The sequence below is a fragment of the Nanorana parkeri genome, unplaced genomic scaffold, assembly GCF_000935625.1.
Source record: "Nanorana parkeri isolate BGI_ZX_2015 unplaced genomic scaffold, ASM93562v1 scaffold1720, whole genome shotgun sequence".
NCBI classification, from domain to species: Eukaryota; Metazoa; Chordata; class Amphibia; order Anura; family Dicroglossidae; genus Nanorana; species Nanorana parkeri.
Window position 1 is genome coordinate 134,870 of NW_017307988.1, and position 18,883 is coordinate 153,752.

The 18,883-nt window shown below is 42.7% G+C and overlaps 1 protein-coding gene across 1 annotated transcript in view; it reads right to left on the reverse strand.

The window, feature by feature from the left end:
* The window catches only part of IGDCC3 (immunoglobulin superfamily DCC subclass member 3), a 107,577-nt gene extending 92,115 nt beyond the window's left edge, over positions 1-15,462 (reverse strand). Inside the window, exon 1 of the mRNA XM_018571268.1 lies at positions 15,384-15,462. Within this exon, the coding sequence (XP_018426770.1) occupies positions 15,384-15,447 (64 nt within the window). The 5' untranslated portion in view covers positions 15,448-15,462. The remainder of the gene's footprint in view (positions 1-15,383) is intronic.
* Positions 15,463-18,883: the final 3,421 nt, after the last annotated feature.

Consider the following 18,883-nt stretch of genomic DNA (forward strand, 5'->3'; position numbering starts at 1 on the left):
GGGGGGGGGGGTGCATTTCCCCTGAGATTTTGCAGTTTAGAGATGAGATTTCTCAGGAAGGCAATGGTGATGTAGCCTTCCCAAGAGACATCTGTGACACCAGGGCTACATCACCAGTGTCTCACTCAACCAGAAAGTGGAGAACCAGTAATTGTAAGTAAAAGCAAAAATATTTGTTTAAATAATAATTGTAAGATGATTTCCCAGGTCCTCTTTAGATTACAAAAGACCCTCTGTAGATTACAAAAGACCCCCATATAGAGAAGAAAAGAGGGGATATTTGGTGGTCCCAACACACTTTTTGCCATATGGTGACAATGCTAATCCTCCATGGATACAATGCAGCAAGTGAGTGTTGTCACCCTAGGACAAAAATTGTGTTACTGGCAGCACCACCAGGTTAACCTAAAGTAAAAAAAATTGCAATGGATTACATTTTTGGGGTTTACCCAAAGATTTACAACACCAAAAAAAACGCTCTGTGGTGTGTTATAAATTATACGAGTTTTATGCGTTAACAACACACAGCTCACAAAACCCTTGGCCAACATCCAATAAATTATTGTACAGAATATAGGAACATTTTAGGGAGCTGGTAGCTACTGAATGCCTGCACTTGAATCACCTCTAAGTAATGTACAGCTCCGGTGGCTGTTTGAAATAGCAAGTGACAAGCTGAACCCAAAGCAACAGAAAAGCTGAATACAAGCGCAAATCATGTCAATCACACAAGCTTTCTGGAACAGCGAGACACTGAAGGCATCGCTGACCTCAAAAATATGTATTAATGTTTTGTATAAATGCTTTCATAGCCATGTTCCACAGAGTGCAATGTAAAAGTGACTTTCTCAATGAGAAAAAAGTCCCTGGACATGCATCAGTTCACTAATTAGACAGCGTAGGATGCTTGCCAGGAGGCCAAGGTCCTTCATGGGCTGAAGAGCCATAGAGCAAACATGTAAGATGCTTCCACTAAGTGTATTAATTTCTTTATTAACAACACAGTACTTAATTGTTTTTGGTCATGATGATTGTGAATAATTACTTCCAGTGTGCAGGCACAGAGCTCAGTTAAGTGCCCGGGCTCTACACAGCTTTAAAAGGAATCTGTCACCAAGAATCCGGGGACTGAACATGCACCAGTGCAATCATTAAATAAAGTAACATGTTTTTGCTGAGTCTGCTAGCAAACAGATAATGTCACGACATAATACTTAATTCATACTGGCCTCAATCATTTTAAGTAATTATCTGCAATACTCAGGCCCAGAAAAGTATCAAGAGTTCCCTACTTAATGCCGTTTTTTGCTGTGTTAAAATCGGAAGCATTCAAACCAACGATGATTACTCTACATTGGCAGAATGGATTTCAAAAGTTATTTATACATTCCTTCAAGCTCCTCTCTATCATTGTGATCCTGCGTCACATGTGACATGTTCACTTTAAGTATTTGATTAGGCATACAAAGATTTCAATGTGAACGTGAGGAAAGGAAAAGAAGAAGTTTTCATTCAATAGACTGCATTAGGAAAATAACAGCTGGGCTGGATGCAATGGACAGCCACAGTCATTTTTATTTCACAGAAATTTTATACAAAGGACCCCTATTCACAAAGATATACACAGTAAACATATATAGATTGGGGGCTTAAAATACTGAACCGAATTGGTCGCAGACTGAATCAAACTGTGTTCAGACCGCGATCTCGACTAGAGAAAAAGATACCTTATCGCACTTCTTACCGTAAGACCCCACAACATTGGGTGAGAGGGGTGTACTCGCAGTGACCGTGGATGGCACCGCCACTCAGTACAAAAATATATAGATGTCACTAGCACACCAATAATATTAAAGTCCAAAAAGGTCATTTATTGGAAGTCCTGTCACCAACACTAGCGCTTTCGGGGGCCACGCACGGTCCCCTTCATCAGGCTCAGCAATGACAGCATTGCTGAGCCTGATGAAGGGGACCGTGCGTGGCCCCCGAAAGCGCTAGTGTTGGTGACATGACATTCCAATAAATTACCTTTTTGGACTTTAATATTGTCACATCTATCTATTCTCGACTAGAGAAAGCCACAACCATGTGTCAGTGCAGGGAAAATGGCTGCGGTTGTGTTCGTCAGCCAATGCGGAGTTCGCGAACGGAAGCAAAATTTTGCCGAACTTCCTGTTCGCAAACGGAATTGTTCGAGAACAGAAGCGTTCGTGAAACAAGGTACCCTCTACTGCGCTCCCTGACAGGGGGAAGGAGGATCATTTGTGAGTGTTGCGACACACCTGTTTGTCCTCACAGGGGACTCTGTGCAGAAGAGCATTTCCTTTTCATTCACATGCTGTGCTAAACCTCTGGTAGACTCAACATTACACAAATGTTTTACTCAATTTTATCAGACAGCTGAGTAGGATACGTTTAGGTTGCTGTTTGAGCTAAAAGGGGACCTTGTTAAGGCTTTGCACCAGGGCCTGTCATATGTTCCAGTCATTGTTCTGGAACAACTCAAATCTTAGCACTGACATGATTGAAAACTGGAGGGGGGTTGGGGGCAAGAATTGCTCTTTGTATAATAATTATAGTTACACTTTTGCTGTAATTAAAATACCCTGTCCCTATAATAGATACAGGGTCATATTGTTTCATCCTCCACATTATGCACCTCCTCTGCATGCTGGAAATAAAGGAAGCTTGCATCCCTCATCCCTTCGTATTCTATCTACTGGGTGATCTGCCACAGTGAACATGTCTGTACACCCCAAAAGGGGGGAATTTAGAAGAAGAGTCCCTCTGCTCAGGGTCAGTCCCCTTGTCTTCGTATTTAAATGGCAGAAAGGGACACAAAGCCAGCTACTGCCAGGACAATAGCGAGCAGGAAATTACAGAGAGTGGAAGCAAGTCCCAGCAGAGCAGTCACATTATCTGTTACAGGAGAAGGGGGCTATTATGCCATGGGGCCCACTGGGGAAATTATCTTCTTCATCCCTCTGATATGGTGAGGAATGGGTTAAAGCAGATAATGATGTTGGCTTCCTATGGGCCATTGACTGTGCTCCGTTGTTTGCAGTTCCTGCAGGTGCACTGTTCTGCCTCCTCAATAAACTTCTGCAGCTTCTCTCCTGAAGTACAAGAAGGCATTTGTTGAATTGTATTTTTTGGACAGTAAATCCAGCCTCTCAGCTAGGCAGTACTCTGGAAAATTGGGGTTCTCCGTTGTCAGCAAATTGTTAAGGAGATCGCAGCTGCTTAAAAGCTAAATAGAGGTAGAAGATGCTCTAAACTAGTTTTCTATTTTCATATAGAACAGAGATCCCCATTTAGTGGCTTGTAGCCATGTACAGCTATTTTATTAACCCTTGCATTAAGTCTACCCCTGCACTGGAAGGGTTAACTGCTCGTTTTACTATATACCCGATCTTCCAAGCTGGCTGGCTGTGATAGCACTCCCCCCAGCCTGTCTCCTCCTAAGCTCCAGCAATGAAATATCTCTCGGCATCCTCACGTCCGGTACACTGTGTATAGAACGTGGTGACTCGGGGACCTGAATCCGCTGCAGTGGAGGGGGAGAGAGGCTGGAAGGACCGGTCTAAGAGCAATCCGGCTCGGAGGATCAGGCGAGTATAATATTTATATTTTCCTCCCTAGATCAAAATGAGCAGTTAACCCTTGCAAAGCGAGGGTACACACACTGCAAGGGTTAATAAAAAAAATTCCCAGAGTTCTACTTTATAAAAGTTAATTCAGTAACTCTGTTAGAACTCTGACCACCATAATTTCCCATGACAGATACCACATTGTGGAAGGCAGAATAGCCGATTCCACTGCAGAGTATTTGCTGCCGGAGTTCCTGCACAGTAAAGCAATGAATGATTAGCTCATCAGTATCTCCTCATAACTGAATTGTCAGATTTGAGTAGACTAGCCTTCGAAATTATGCTTTCTATCATTATATATATATTTATTCCGGCTAAAACAGGTCAGGGGCTCACTTTATGAAACGTTCTCCTATGTTTATTATCTCCATGGAACAAAGCACAGATACAGTATGTGTTGCTGTGATTAAAGTTCAAGGTTCGTTCAGCTATTTACATTGAATTTCATGCAATATCTCCATTCTTTTTCAAATGTATTTTCTCACCAATAATCCGTTTTGATGAATGCACTTTGTATGTGTAGACTGCACAGAAATTGTGTGTTGCATTAGCAGTAGGACATTCATTTCACATATTCATACATTTAAACAAAAATAAAAGACTACTTATAAATATAGTATTGAGAGAAGCCATAATGAAAAAGCATTATCCTAAGCATACCCGTACTTGATATTGATTAAAAGACATCTGCATATGTAGCTGTAATTCACCAGATGTCTCTGTTGGTGATAAGTCTGGTTAAAGGTAGACATCTGCTTAACACACCTATAGCAGTTACTTGTTGACAAACACACCTGTCATTAAGCGAGACTTGTGTGACAGATCCACCTGTCTTTGTCATAGAGAAACCTATAGACAGTTATTGTTTATAGACACATTTTATTATCCGAGCATAGGTTAGCTGACAACATATCCACATTAGCGACTGAACAGAATGGTGGGAGGGAAAAAATGAAAAAGGGAGTTAGTACTATGAAGCACAAGTATCAAATATGGGATAATAAACACAATGCATTATCCACCGTTAAGTTGTCCTTTGCCTATAAAGAGGCGGCATTTCATTGTATGTTCATCAACAACACATTGCTTCTAATAAACAGTCAAAATTACTCATCTCATATAAAAGTCATCTCATATAAAATTATTAATACATTGCCATTCAATTCCATACCTCCCAATCTTCTGAGATAAGAAAGAGGGACACCTTTAAGTGCAAAGTATGTAGACAAAGACAACTCCGGTAACTTGAAAGGTTGGATGGGAGTTTTAGTGCAATATAAAACTTTTTGTAGTTAAATAGTATTTTTTTTTACAGAGGTCTGTACACCAGATCAAAAAGAGAGACAACTGAGGAGGAAATAGGGCTTTGGTTCCAAAACAGGGATATTTCCTTCATATTAGGGACCACTGGAAGCTATACTATTCTAAGTCAGGTTTGGAAAATGCTCTATGGAAAATCTTGCCAGAAGGGTGTTGGACCTCAAATGGTCCATTGTTATAGGCTCCAGTGGTGGAATGATGTTCCAACTAGGGATGTTCAGATATCAAGTACACTACTCGGTACAAGTACAAGTCCAGATACTTTTCCAGCTAGGAGGCAGCTGTCATTTTTAAGGAGCATACGGAGCTAATAGGTTCAAGAGAAAGCATAGATACACAGAATATCTGGGTAATAAATATTCAGAAATATTAGTGTCGCCTGGGGTAAACTTAGTAACACCCATAATACTTAGCAAATAACGATTTTAATAAGGCAGGGGTAGTCAAATTAATATGCAAATCTGAAGCCAGTCAGTCCAAAACCAGCAGCATTTTTTTAGGGGCCAGCTCCACTGACCTCAAAAATTAGGCACCAGCTGTAATTTTTAAGGGAAAATGGTGACCTGTCTTCTGGGATTTGTCCAGCCTTGTAATAAGGAATACATAAAATAATAACTGCACTCGTTGTTTGCAGCTTCTCTTTAAAAAGTCATTATAATGGTTTAGTTCAGTTTTATTCTAATTGCCTTAAGTGTACACATTTTTAAACTGTTGTCTTACATCCATTTGTTTCACTATATATATACACACAATCTTTGCATCACTAACAAACATTTAAAACTTGACAAAAGATTCCCAGAGCACTATCGGTTATCTAAAGCGACAGACAGACCCCTTTCTTCTGGGTATTAGCCATATGAAGTGCACTGAAATCTATGCTGTTGGATCTGTCCAATCGCAAAGCAAAAATGCATTTTTAATGTTTTTGTTGTTGCTCTTGTCTTCCTGTTATGGTGACTATGTATCGCACCCCTTTTTTCTTGAATGGGCATCACAGGGACAGGAAGGAGTAATCTTTCCAGCTGGGTCACAGACGAAAATTAAAACCTCACAGAAATGTTATGTTTTCAGCACTTTATCGAAAAGTGAAAAACATGTTTGTCTCGAGTTGGGTTTAAAAGTATGTCACCAGTGCAATATAGGAAAAGAATCTTCACACTTTGCACTATAACATTAGTCTGCCTCCTTCAAGCCTGGGTAGAAACACTTGCCAAACTCTTCAGGTCTTCACATCAAACATACAAAGGCAGAAACAATAATAATGAGAGTCCTACTCAGACAAGCTGATGATATAAAAGGAGAAGCCACAGATACAATAAATAAGGAGGATTTAGCAGAGGTTTTGTTGTAGGAACAGTAGTTTTGGGACAAGTCCAGGAAAATCATGTGTTGAAATAAAGATGTCATGAATCAATGTTATACGCCTTTGCAACTTGAAGAGTGAGAGAATGTCTGATGGAATTTGGATTGATATAATTGAAACCTTTTGCATCACTCATCATATCTACAAGGATATTATTTAAACCAGGGGTGCCCACAATTTTTGTGTGAAGATCTACTTTTCAAATGATGAGCTACATGAGATCTACCAACGAAAAAAACCTCCCTCGCTCTCTCTCTCCTGGCTGTCTCTCCTTACTCTCTCCTGGTTTTCTCTCCTTACTCTCTCTCCTGGCTGTCTCTCCTTACTCTCTCTCCTGGCTGTCTCTCCTTACTCTCTCTCCTGGCTGTCTCTCCTTAGTCTCTCTCCTTGCTCATCCTGCTGTCTGTCTCTCTTCGCTCTCCTGGCTTTCTCTCCTTACTCTCTCTCCTGGCTGTCTCTCCTTACTTGCTCTCCTGGCTGTCTCTCCTTACTCTCTCTCCTTGCTCATCCTGCTGTCTGTCTCTCTTCGCTCTCCTGGCTTTCTCTCCTTACTCTCTCTCCTGGCTGTCTCTCCTTACTTGCTCTCCTGGCTGTCTCTCCTTACTCTCTCTCCTGGCTGTCTCTCCTTAGTCTCTCTCCTTGCTCATCCTGCTGTCTGTCTCTCTTCGCTCTCCTGGCTTTCTCTCCTTATGCTCTCTCCTGGCTGTCTCTCCTTACTTGCTCTCCTGGCTGTCTCTCCTTACTCTCTCTCCTTGCTCATCCTGCTGTCTGTCTCTCTTCGCTCTCCTGGCTTTCTCTCCTTACTCTCTCTCCTGGCTGTTTCTCCTTACTTGCTCTCCTGGCTGTCTCTCCTTACTCTCTCTCCTGGCTGTCTCTCCTGGCTGTCTCTCCTTAGTCTCTCTCCTTGCTCATCCTGCTGTCTGTCTCTCTTCGCTCTCCTGGCTTTCTCTCCTTACTCTCTCTCCTGGCTGTCTCTCCTTACTTGCTCTCCTGGCTGTCTCTCCTTACTCTCTCTCCTTGCTCATCCTGCTGTCTGTCTCTCTTCGCTCTCCTGGCTTTCTCTCCTTACTCTCTCTCCTGGCTGTCTCTCCTTACTTGCTCTCCTGGCTGTCTCTCCTTACTCTCTCTCCTGGTTGTCTCTCCTTGCTCATCCTCCTGGCTAAAACAAAAAAACATGGAGAGCGCTCCACTGTAGTATGGTCAAATCTCTTACTCGTTGGTTTTTTGGGGGATGGTGTTCATAAACTCTTCAAAAAATGGGAGAGGAGCCCGGTGAAACACATTCATTAAAACAGTACAAAGAAGAGTGCAACTACCTGGGATGAGACATGAATAAATAAATAGGTAAATGCTGCACAGCCTGCTGTGGCTGGCTAAATGGTTAGGATAGAAGTGGTGAATGTGTGACTTACGGTTGTGTTGTCACAGGTGAGCATCCAGAGTCCCTGCATTCACATAAGGATGACGATTGTAGTCAATATACTATCGGATTGGAGTGTCCAGGGTACCCGACTGACACAGTGTGTTTGACCCTCCAGCGTTCGCGCCACACACCACACAGATACACACTCCAGTGCGGTTTCCAATTGCCGGGCAAGATTTCTCTCTCCCCCTTCTCTCTCCAGTTACCGCGGCTTGGCCCGGCCAGCCATAGACGCAGACTGGGGATACCTTGGACACTCCAATCCGATAGTATATTGACTACCATCGTCATCCTTATGTGAATGCAGGGACTCTGGATGCTCACCTGTGACAACACAACCGTAAGTCAAACATTCACCACTTCTATCCTAACAATTTAGCCAGCCACAGCAGGCTGTGCAGAATTTACCTATTTATTTATTCATGTCTCATACCAGGTAGTTGCACTCTTCTTTGTACCGTTTTAATGAATATGTTTCATCCTCCTGGCTGTCTCTCCTTGTTCATCCTCCTGGCTGTCTCTCTTCACTCTCTCTCTCTCCTGGCTGTCTCTCTTCGCTCTCTTGGCTGTCTTTCCTTGCTCTCTCCCCTGGCTGTCTCTCGTCTCTCTCTTTGCTGGCTGTCTCTCCTTCCTCTCTCTCCTGGCTGTCTCTCCCCGCTCTCTCTCCTGGCTCACCTTGCTGTATTTTGCAACAGGCTGTGTAAACTAATATTCTTTGATGTAATACATAGCACTTCAACCCCCAGTATCCACCAGAAAGGTGTCGGTGAGCTTGGCTCAGAAGACTCAGGCTAATAGGTAATCATGTGTGCACAGCTAAAAAAATATACCAAAATTGAATAAAGGGGCCCCCATTCACACCCTTCGTGATCTACCAGCATCAGCTTTGAGAGCTACTGGTAGATCATGATCTACCTAATGGGCGCCCCTGATTTAAACATTGCAAATCACCTATCATATCTACAAGGGTGTTCTCTAAACATTTCATATAACCTATCATATCTACAAGGATGGTATCTAAACATTTCATATCATCTATCATATCTACAAGGATGGTATCTAAACATTTCATATCATCTATCATATCTACAAGGATGGTATCTAAACATTTCATATCATCTATCATATCTACAAGGATGGTATCTAAACATTTCATATCATCTATATCCACATATCTACAAGGATATTATCTAAAACTGTCATATCACCTATCATATATACAAGGATAGGCTCTAAAACTGTCATATCACCTATCATATACTGTATACAAGGATAGGCTCTAAAAGTTTCATATCAGCTATCATATCTACAAGGCTATGGTCTAAACCTTTCATATCAGCTATCAAATCTACAAGATAAGATCTAACTCTTTCATATCTGCTATCATATCTAAAACTCTGATATGGTTCCCTCATTAACTGAATAAAACAGACTCCTTGGGAATGACAGAAATAGAAAAGTCTCTGATCCTCACTAATCTCTTATGAATATCTACATATAGATTTGTCTGATTTGCAGAGAACCATGCAGTTCAGGTAACCTGGAAAGCATGTTTCATCAACTCTGCTGTTCTCCTTCAGGTCCTCCTCTGCTGATTGATAGCAGTAGTGGGTGGGTGCAATAGCCAGCCTGCTATTGGCTATTGCAATTTGAAATGGGCAAAAAGGTTAAAAGAGAAATATGAGGTAAGTGTTTTTCCCCATAGTGCTCTTTACGGTCACGGGGGGACATATATTAACCTCCTCCTGTGACCCAAAGCTCAGTATATAGTTCGCTATTGCTGTTGTTGGCTGAGAGTGCATCCCTCAATTTACTTCAGCTTTAGGAAGGCATGCATTAAACATCAACAATAATCACTTCGGAACTATGGCTTCACGGCTTTAGGGTCCATTCACACCATATGTGTTGGGCTGTGCTGAGCAGCCTTGCCCAACGTAGTCCCAGGACACAGACAAGGCAAATTGCCTTATGTTCTATCAGTTCAGTTCACACCACCGTGCTGCAGTGTGCAGTGGGTTGCACTGAAAAAAACTTGTTGTTTCCCCGTTGGTTAGTCACTTATTGCAGATAACAGGTCTTGCGTGTACTTATTCTGCTCTTGTTCACGCCTGAGAGATTTGAAGCTTCACCGGAAGTGCTTCCGCACTTGACACTAGGATTTCCATATTGCGCAATGGTGTTGGTTCAAATCTGAGCCTAGTTTAGTTTTTAAAAAGTACATAAGCTTCTTTATAGGCAGAGCCATGCAAAAACATGCCTACTAACTAGCTTTCTATTGACTAAAAAGAATAATCCTCAGTGCCATCTCGGGGTGCTGGTGCCATGCAAATAAACCAGGGGAGGACAAATTAATATGGAATTCAGGAGCCCGTCTACCCAATGCAGGAGTCAGCAGGATTTTTTTAGGAGCCAGCCCCATTGACAACAACTAGAGAAAACCTCAAACGCCAGGCGCCGGATGTAATTTGTAAGGAGCATTGGCTACCCGGCTCCTGGGATTTGTCCAGACCAGGTATACAGAAACCTGTAAGGGTGACAAAATGGGGAAAAAGGAGCATTTCAATGTCTTCCAGTTTTGTTAAAATCATTGCACTGTTCAAATATTCTTCACTTTTTTAGGGCAGTGTGGATTTCCATTTTCTCATATCACTCTTATACTGATCAATTCAGTTTTAAGACTAAACTCCAAAATAAGCAAGTATTATCTAAACACAAGAGTATTCTTATTTGTATCTTGTAATCTTTTTTGTATTTCTTCTATATCTGTGCAGTAATCCAGTGTGAAACTCTCTCTCCGTGCATTAGCTTCCAGTAATATTGACCTGTCACTACTGCTCTCTTTCCTTGTCCAGGGTAACTCGTCTTAATCCGACCCTTCCTGTAGTTTTCTGCAGGCAGCCTGTAGTGGGTGGAGCCTGCTAAGTCCCACCCACAGCTCTGCTTTAAGCACAGGCTACATACAGCCCAGTGATGATGTCACTGTTACATTTATATGGCAATAGCTGGTCTGCAAAAGAATATTGTGCACACAAAGTGGATTTATACTGTATGCACAACAGCTATTAAGAAATATACTTAAATTAATGTTTTTGTGCCCGGAGTTCAGCTTTAAAATCATTTATTCATTGTTGTGCACTATTATGCAGATCCATTGTGCAGCGTTGGGGTGCCATTCAAAAGGGCTAAAACGCAGCATTTCTGTAATACTATAGAGTAGATCAAAATGAGTTGCAGTGCAGTTTACATATTTATATGCAGTAATATGGGCAATTTACTATGCATCACAACACGGCAGAGGTGTGAATCCAGCTTCATTTAGAAGATTTTTGCCATTCAAATATATCCTTGCATGTTTAATATCATAAGAGAAATCTTTTAACATGTGCTGAACAATCTCCTTTAGTCGCACCAAACAGCAGCTTTCCTACTTAGGGATTTTTCTCATTTTGCAGGATTAATACCAGCTTGTGGAGCTCCAAGCTCTAAGCTTAGTGAATACCACTGCCCCCCACTCCCCCCCACCTATTTAAGCTCACTCACTCCTGTAAGCTGACCTAAGTGTGTAAAGGTGCCCATACACCAGGTGATCCCGCGATCGTTCGATAATCGGCAGGTGTATGGGCAGCGTGCGACCGCATCCACTGTACGGTCGCACAACTTTCGCCTTCCTAGCACGCTGGAAAACCTGCCGAAAAACGTACGATTCTCAGTGTGTTGGTAGCGTGCTCGGAAGACGAAAGCCGCAGTCCCTCAGCGGGGCGGGCTTGCGATGATTGCAAGTACGATCTGCCTGCCCAAGATGGGCAGGTCATATGAAATTTTAATGACCTTACAACCATCGCACAACGAAAGTCGTGCGATGGTTGTAAGGTGTATGGCCAGCTTTACCCTGCCACCCATCAGATCACAGATTAGGCAGCTTGTTGCCGGAACAATGTAAAATTTCAGCTGGTCTTTAAAATAAACTCTTACAGGGTTGTTCACAAAAGGGTGAAGGGTTTGGAGAAGGCAGGAGAAGTGAACAATCTAGGACAACATACCGTGTTAGTTCACCTCTCCTGTCTTCTCCAAACTCTTCACCCTTCTGTCAATAACCCCCTTAAAATAGTATTAAACTCTCAAACTTTTTTTCAATAATGAATCCAGATCAAACAAATGCACAGCAAAATATTTACTAGCACACACAAGGGTGGCTCCATATGACCCTGTAAGGGAAAGGAGCCATCCTAAAACTGGATATCAGGGCCAGTGTTCAGATGCCCAGTTGATTCCACAGGAAACCATCCATGGTAAGTTAGCATTTGAAATAGCTTAAAACCCTTTTGACTTTAATATCATTTTAATTTGTCTGAATTGAAAAGGATTTTAGGTGATGCATATGAGAACTAAATTGCTTTTGCGTGTAGCCAGAGTTCCTCTTTAAGCCCAGCTAGAGTTTTCCATCTCCTCTCACCTCCTGAGCACGGTCCTGATTTTGGAATATTCACTTTCTTTGTCTAGCACTCTGAGAAGATCATTGGTCCTCATAGACTACGGCACATTTCTACACATCTGCCACAATCAGATCGTCCTATCTCAGGTCTCAGGTCCCTGCCATTCATTTGCTGGACCTCGGGAGCTAGGATTCTTTCTGGATATTTAAACACAAGGGTCTGTCTGTCTCTATGAATAGGTGTATACAATACATCTGCAGCACAAGTCACAAGGACTTTTCTTTGTCTGTATGAAAACACTGCAGGTATTTATCACCACTGCTCACATTGTGTTGGTAGGAATAAAAAAAAAAAGAAAAATGTTATCTGCCCAAAACATTTATTAGAATAACATTCTGTACAAACAGGATGATGCTTATTAAAAACAAATATCTTTATGGAAAAAGAATTGATGATGATCAAAGTGCAGTATTCCCCAGCAGCCAATCAGATTTGAGTTTTTTTTCCCCCAAGTTAGATCAGTGGAAGAAACATTCCGATTGGCTGCTATAAGCAACTGCGCTTTGCTCTGGGGCAAAGCCTGTGTTATTTTTCAGCATCTATTAAGATCCTCATTAATGGAGCCCACTCTGAATCGTGTGCTTTGTACCAGCCTTCCCCCATTGACTATACATTCTGGGTGTCATCAGCTACCATCCATCACATCAGGAATCCAATGCAGTGGTCCTCTGAGCAGGTGTGCTTGAATGGGCAGAATAAAGCTTTTGTGTTCCTGTAATATGGAGCATGGCCACTGGGGGCAGCACACAGGGTGGATCTGACACTGCTTTCTAAATTCAACACAGGCTACTATTAACCCTGTCCCTGCCGAACCATCCAGAGGCACATTTCACTGCAATTCCAACTCAGATCAGATCTCTGCGATGGGGGGTTTACCATCACTCAGAGAGTAAAATCCTATCAAACCCTCTTCAATCTGATAATCTTCATGCACATCATCTGTCATTACGCATAGGTAGACCGTCCACATATACTGGTTTGCTTTAAAAGGCTTCTGTGATTATTCTGCACATGTGCTTAAATGAAAGCTAATCCTGTTAAACAGAATCCTCTTTCTAAATTAATGAGTAGCCCTAAATACAGCACCCTCTTTCCGAAATAATAAGCAGCCCTATACACAGCATCCTCTTCCCCAATAAAAGGAGTAGTCCTATCACAGCATCTTACCCCAAAAAAATAAGTAGCCCTATCGCGGCATTCTTTTTCCAAATAAATGAGTAGCACTATACGTAGAATGTTCTTTCTAAATAGGAGTAGCCCAATGCACGGCATTCTCTTACCAAAAATAAATAAGTACCCCTTTACACAGCATTCTCTTCCTAAATATTTAAATAACCATTTACAGAGCATCCTCTTCCTAAAATAAATGAGAAGCTCTATACACAGCATCTTCTTTCCCAAATAAATGAGTAGCCCTATACAGTATTACAGAGCATCCCCTTTCTAAAATAAATGAGAAGTCCTACACACAGCATACTCTTTCTCAACTAAATGAGTAGCCCTATACAGTATTACAGAGAATCTTCTTCCTAAAATAAATCAGTAACCATACCCACAGCATCCTCTTACCTAATAAAATGAGCAGCCTTATACATAGCGCCCTCTTCCCCTAATAATTGAGTACCCCCTATACAATGCATTCTTTTCCCTAATAAAATGAGCAGCCTTATACATAGCGCCCTCTTCCCCTAATAATTGAGTACCCCCTATACAATGCATTCTTTTCCCTAATAAAATGAGCAGCCTTATACATAGCGCCCTCTTCCCCTAATAATTGAGTACCCCCTATACAATGCATTCTTTTCCCTAATAAAATGAGCAGCCTTATACATAGCGCCCTCTTCCCCTAATAATTGAGTACCCCCTATACAATGCGTCCTTTTCCCAAATAAATGGAAGCCTTATACATAGCACCCTCTTTCCCTAATAATGAAGTACCCCTTATACAATGCATTATTTTCCCAAATAAATGAGTAGCTTTGTACATAGCACCCTCTTCCCCCTAATAATTGAGTACCCCTTATACAATGCATCCTTTTCCCAAATACATGAGTAGCCTTATGAAAAGGAGGGCATAAAGTAATCATTTGTAAGCACTGCTGATAATATTCATTATGCCATTTAAGTGATGGGGGGGGGGGGGGGCTTGCCAAAGAAGAAGTGAATGAATAAATCCGTAATAATGCTAATTACTATGGGATTGTAATAGTCAGCTCTCACACAAAGGGAACCTTGCATATCTTTAGCAGGATGGATTTAAATGCAGCTTGTGGAGTCCACAGATGAGAAGCATGGGCACATACACATGTCATCACCCAAGCACGCTGCACCCATTATTTATCTGTACAAAGACGAACCACATTCATTTACCAGCAGACAGATCAATGGGAATAAATACCCCGAGAGGCTCATTATCTTAAACAAATCACACAAAAACAATATTAGATTGCTGGGTTTGCACTGCTGATGCGCTGAGACTGGTTTGATGGGGGCTTCATAGTTGAATATTTGGGGAAAGAGGGGAGGGGGTGCAGTGCATGGAGCCTGCTGTGTATTCCTTTTCTCTGGTTATTTCTTGCTGTTTGGCACAATTCCCTGCTGCTGGGAGACTTGTTGACACAGCCATGTGCTCTGCTACTAGACAGCTTTACACACCAGGATGGGAGACAATGCTATGCCCCCATCCACTGGCACTACAAAGAGATGTTATGATGAGGCTGCCATGGCAACGGGACACTAAGGACCTCCAACTCATTTTAAGGGGGGCTTTCACTGCAAGATGCTGCAGAGCAATGTGGCATTGATGGTTCTATCGGTGGACAGTCTCTGGGAAGCCAGACAGACAGTGGGTGTGTGACATGGAACTGTGCTGGGAAAACCTAGCAGACAATGCTGGGAGGCACCAGACAGCTAAGGCAAGCCAAATGCATCCTGCCCCCCCAAATGAAAGTTTGCAGTCTGCATGACATTTAGGTTGACACTTCACAGCCCAATTGCCTATAGAACAAAAGGGAAAGGGCTGAGGCTGAACTGCAAGAGCTATTGCAGTGTGCTGATTGCAAGCTCTTGGGCTCAGGCTTTTGGTTGCAGCGCTCTGCATTGAACATCGCATACATGTTGCTCGGTCTACTCACCCAGGATGGAGGCGATCAGCCCCAGTGACAGCCCGAGGGACCAGCAGCAGCTTCCACAAGCCATACTGTTACTTTGTAACGTTTCCCCAAAAAATGAAATAAAACGAAATGCAGATCAGTGAATGGAGCGGAGAGAGGCGGCGGAGGTCAGCGGTTAGCGGGACACGCGGGGACACATTCGCTGCATTTTGCACATGTGTAGAGGAACATTGGCAGCATCCCGTGTGCAGACCATCCGCGTGTGTGTGTGTGTGCAGAGAGGAGGCAGCAGCAGCTCCAGGTCCCCCTCTCCTCCTCCTCCTCCCCACACAGTCCTCTGGAGGCCCTTTCTGGGGAACAAAAGAGCCAGCCACTGCTCTCCGCCCGGCCACTTTTTAAGCAAGTGATCCCTACGCTTCACAGATGGGAGGAGGGATCGCAGATCTGCCTGCGCTTTACCTTCCACCTTGGCAGATTGGCAGTGCCATGCCTCCCTCCTGATCGGTGGAAGATGATGCACAGCAGTCAGGGGTGGCACTCAGTGACATGGACCTGATTCAGAATTTTAAAAAAAGGGGTTTAGAGGAGCTGATGGGACTTCTCCCAAATCTGGGTAAAACAAAGGCGCATGGAGAGATCCGGGGGTGCTGCTTGAGGGTCTACAATGTAACATGACTCAAGGCATAGAAGGATGATGATGATGATGATGATGATAATAATCCCTGCAAAGTTAAAAAAATAATTAAAACGCTGACCAACATGCAGAAAAGTTCCACGATTTGTTGCACAAGTCCCAGAATGAGTTTCATTAATATAGCAGATTCGTAGCCAGGTGACATCCTACTAGTGATGCTGGGGGTATCAGACATATGTACATATAGAACTATCATTAATGTCTCTTTGGTCCCTGAGTCTGGGTAATATCCTACTAGTGATGCTGGGGGTACAGAGCATATGCACATATAGGACTAAGATTAATGTCTCTGTGGTCCCTGTGTCCGGGTGCCATCCTACTAGTGATGCTGGGGGTAAAGGACATACAGTATGTACATATAAGACTATCATTAATGTCTCTGTGGTCCCTGTGTCCAGGTGACATCCTACTAGTGATGCAGGGGGTACAGGACATATGTATTTACAGGACTATCATTAATGTCTCTGTGGTCCCTGTGTCCGGGTGACATCCTACTAGTAATGCTGTGATAGAGGACATATGTATATACAGGACTATCATTAATGTCTCTGTGGTCCCTGTGTCCGGGTGACATCCTACTAGTAATGCTGTGATAGAGGACATATGTATATACAGGACTATCATTAATGTCTCTGTGGTCCCTGTGTCCAGGTGATATCCTACTAGTAATGCTGGGGTAGAGGACATATGTATATACAGGACTATCATTAATGTCTCTGTGGTCCCTGTGTCCAGGAGACATCGCACTAGTGATGCTGGGGTACAGGACATATGTATATACAGGACTATCATTAATGTCTCCATAGTCCTTGTGTCTGCAGGACACCCTTCTATCGGTGTTGGAGGTACAGGATATATGCACATACAGGACTGTGCATTCATGTCTTTGTGATCCCTGTGTTAAAGTGACATCCCACTAGCGGCACTGTGGCACAGGACATATATACATACAGGATTATGCATTATTGTCTTTGTAGTCCCTGTATCTTGGTGACATTATACTATTGATGCTGGGGGTACAAGACATATGTGTACATACAGGACTATACAGTAAAGAAAATCTAAACCCAATCATTAAAACTTTATATAATCTTTTTTGTGTAAATGTATTTTTAAAGTTGTTTTCAATCTTTTTTTAACTCTGCAGCTTTTATTCTAAATGGTACCTAATGATCCTGCCATGATGGTCCTTGTTCAAGGCTTTCCTGTTGTGGGTTGACAAAGCTCTTTCCCAGTCTCCCAATTGTGCTTCTGCATTGTCACGCATGCTCCAACAGGTGACCACATTGACAAACATGGAGCAGATATGATCCACTGTTGTCAATATCAGGAAGCCGGTTCAGAGCAATAAAGTGCAGCTGACACTGGACTGTCCATGTACTGTAGACAAGAGATGGATGAAAGAGGCTGGAGGATCAGCAGCACTGAGGTGAAATAAAGGATGTAAAGAAAGCAAAAACAGTATTTTATGGAAAAAGACATCCCAATAGTTGGATACATGGTGCTTTAGCAAAACTAAATGTCATCCAGTTAAGGTTTGCATCTACTTTAAAGAGGAACCTCACCCTACCTTGCCAAAATGAGATTCCTGATCCTTAACATTTGTCCCTGTATGAAAATTAAAGAAAAGACATGCTTACTAGTCTATGAAGTCCAGTGTTGTCATCCTTGCAGGAGACGTTCCTCTTGTACCAATCAGCTCTTGCACTGCCACCTTGAAACAAGATCTGGCGCATGTGCAAACATGCCACGGGTCTTTACCAGGCCATACACCTGGCAGAGGCCAGTGGCATGGCTGCACATTCGCTGGATACGCTTTCATGTGCAGACACGTTGCTGGTCTATGGGACCTGCCAGGAACTCATGGTCTGTCTGCACTTGCATGGATTCCACACATGCGCATATGTGCTGTGGGTTACTCTGGGTCTCAACAAGGTTGCAAACGGCCTCCCGGAATGTGTGACATAAACATCCCAAGAGGCAGTGGATGGCGGATACATTATCCTTGTCTAGGGGAGAATTCAGGATGTGACTGTATAAATAATACAATAAAAGGTATTTAGTGTGACATTTTTTCTGCAATTTTGCAGTAGAGGGGCGGGAGGAGGAGACAGGTTAGAATACACTTTTATGGGTGAAGGTCCACTTTAATGTCTCTTCTGATGTGATGGACACAGCCTTTACTTTGCTTCCCTTCTGTTGTTCTTTCCAGGTGATAAAGTAGGTTACAAGCTGATATTCTTCTTCCATGCTGCTTAAAAGTAGCATGTTTGTGCTGTGTTTGCTAAAAAGCAGCTGTGGCTAAACAGGCAACACATGAAGATATATGAACACTTTGGAAAATAATGCAAATTATGTGATACTGGGCTGGGCAAATCCCAGGAGCCAGGTCGCCAATGCTTCTCAAAAATTACACCTGGCACCTAGCTTCTGATGTTTTTTATTGTTGTCAATTGAGCTGGTGCCTAAAAACATCATGCTGGCACCTGTATTGGACAAACTGGTTCCCTGATTCCATATTACGTTGCCCACCACTGATGTGAAATGTGTAGCAGGGTGACAACATTCCTCACAGGCTACAGTTACAGAGTCTATTTAATGCTTCCAACCTTGCTTCCTGCCTACTCTGGGCTGCTGATACATGGCCACCAGGGTCACCCAGCCCTCACCTTAGTTGTGTCCCTGGACAGGAGGATTCTCTCTTGCTAGAATTTATTTGGACTATTTTCCTGGCAATTCTCTCTATATTTCCTGTTGGTATTCTTCTTATGAATGTGACATCCCCAGAATCACTAGAAATATATATATATGTATATATATATATATA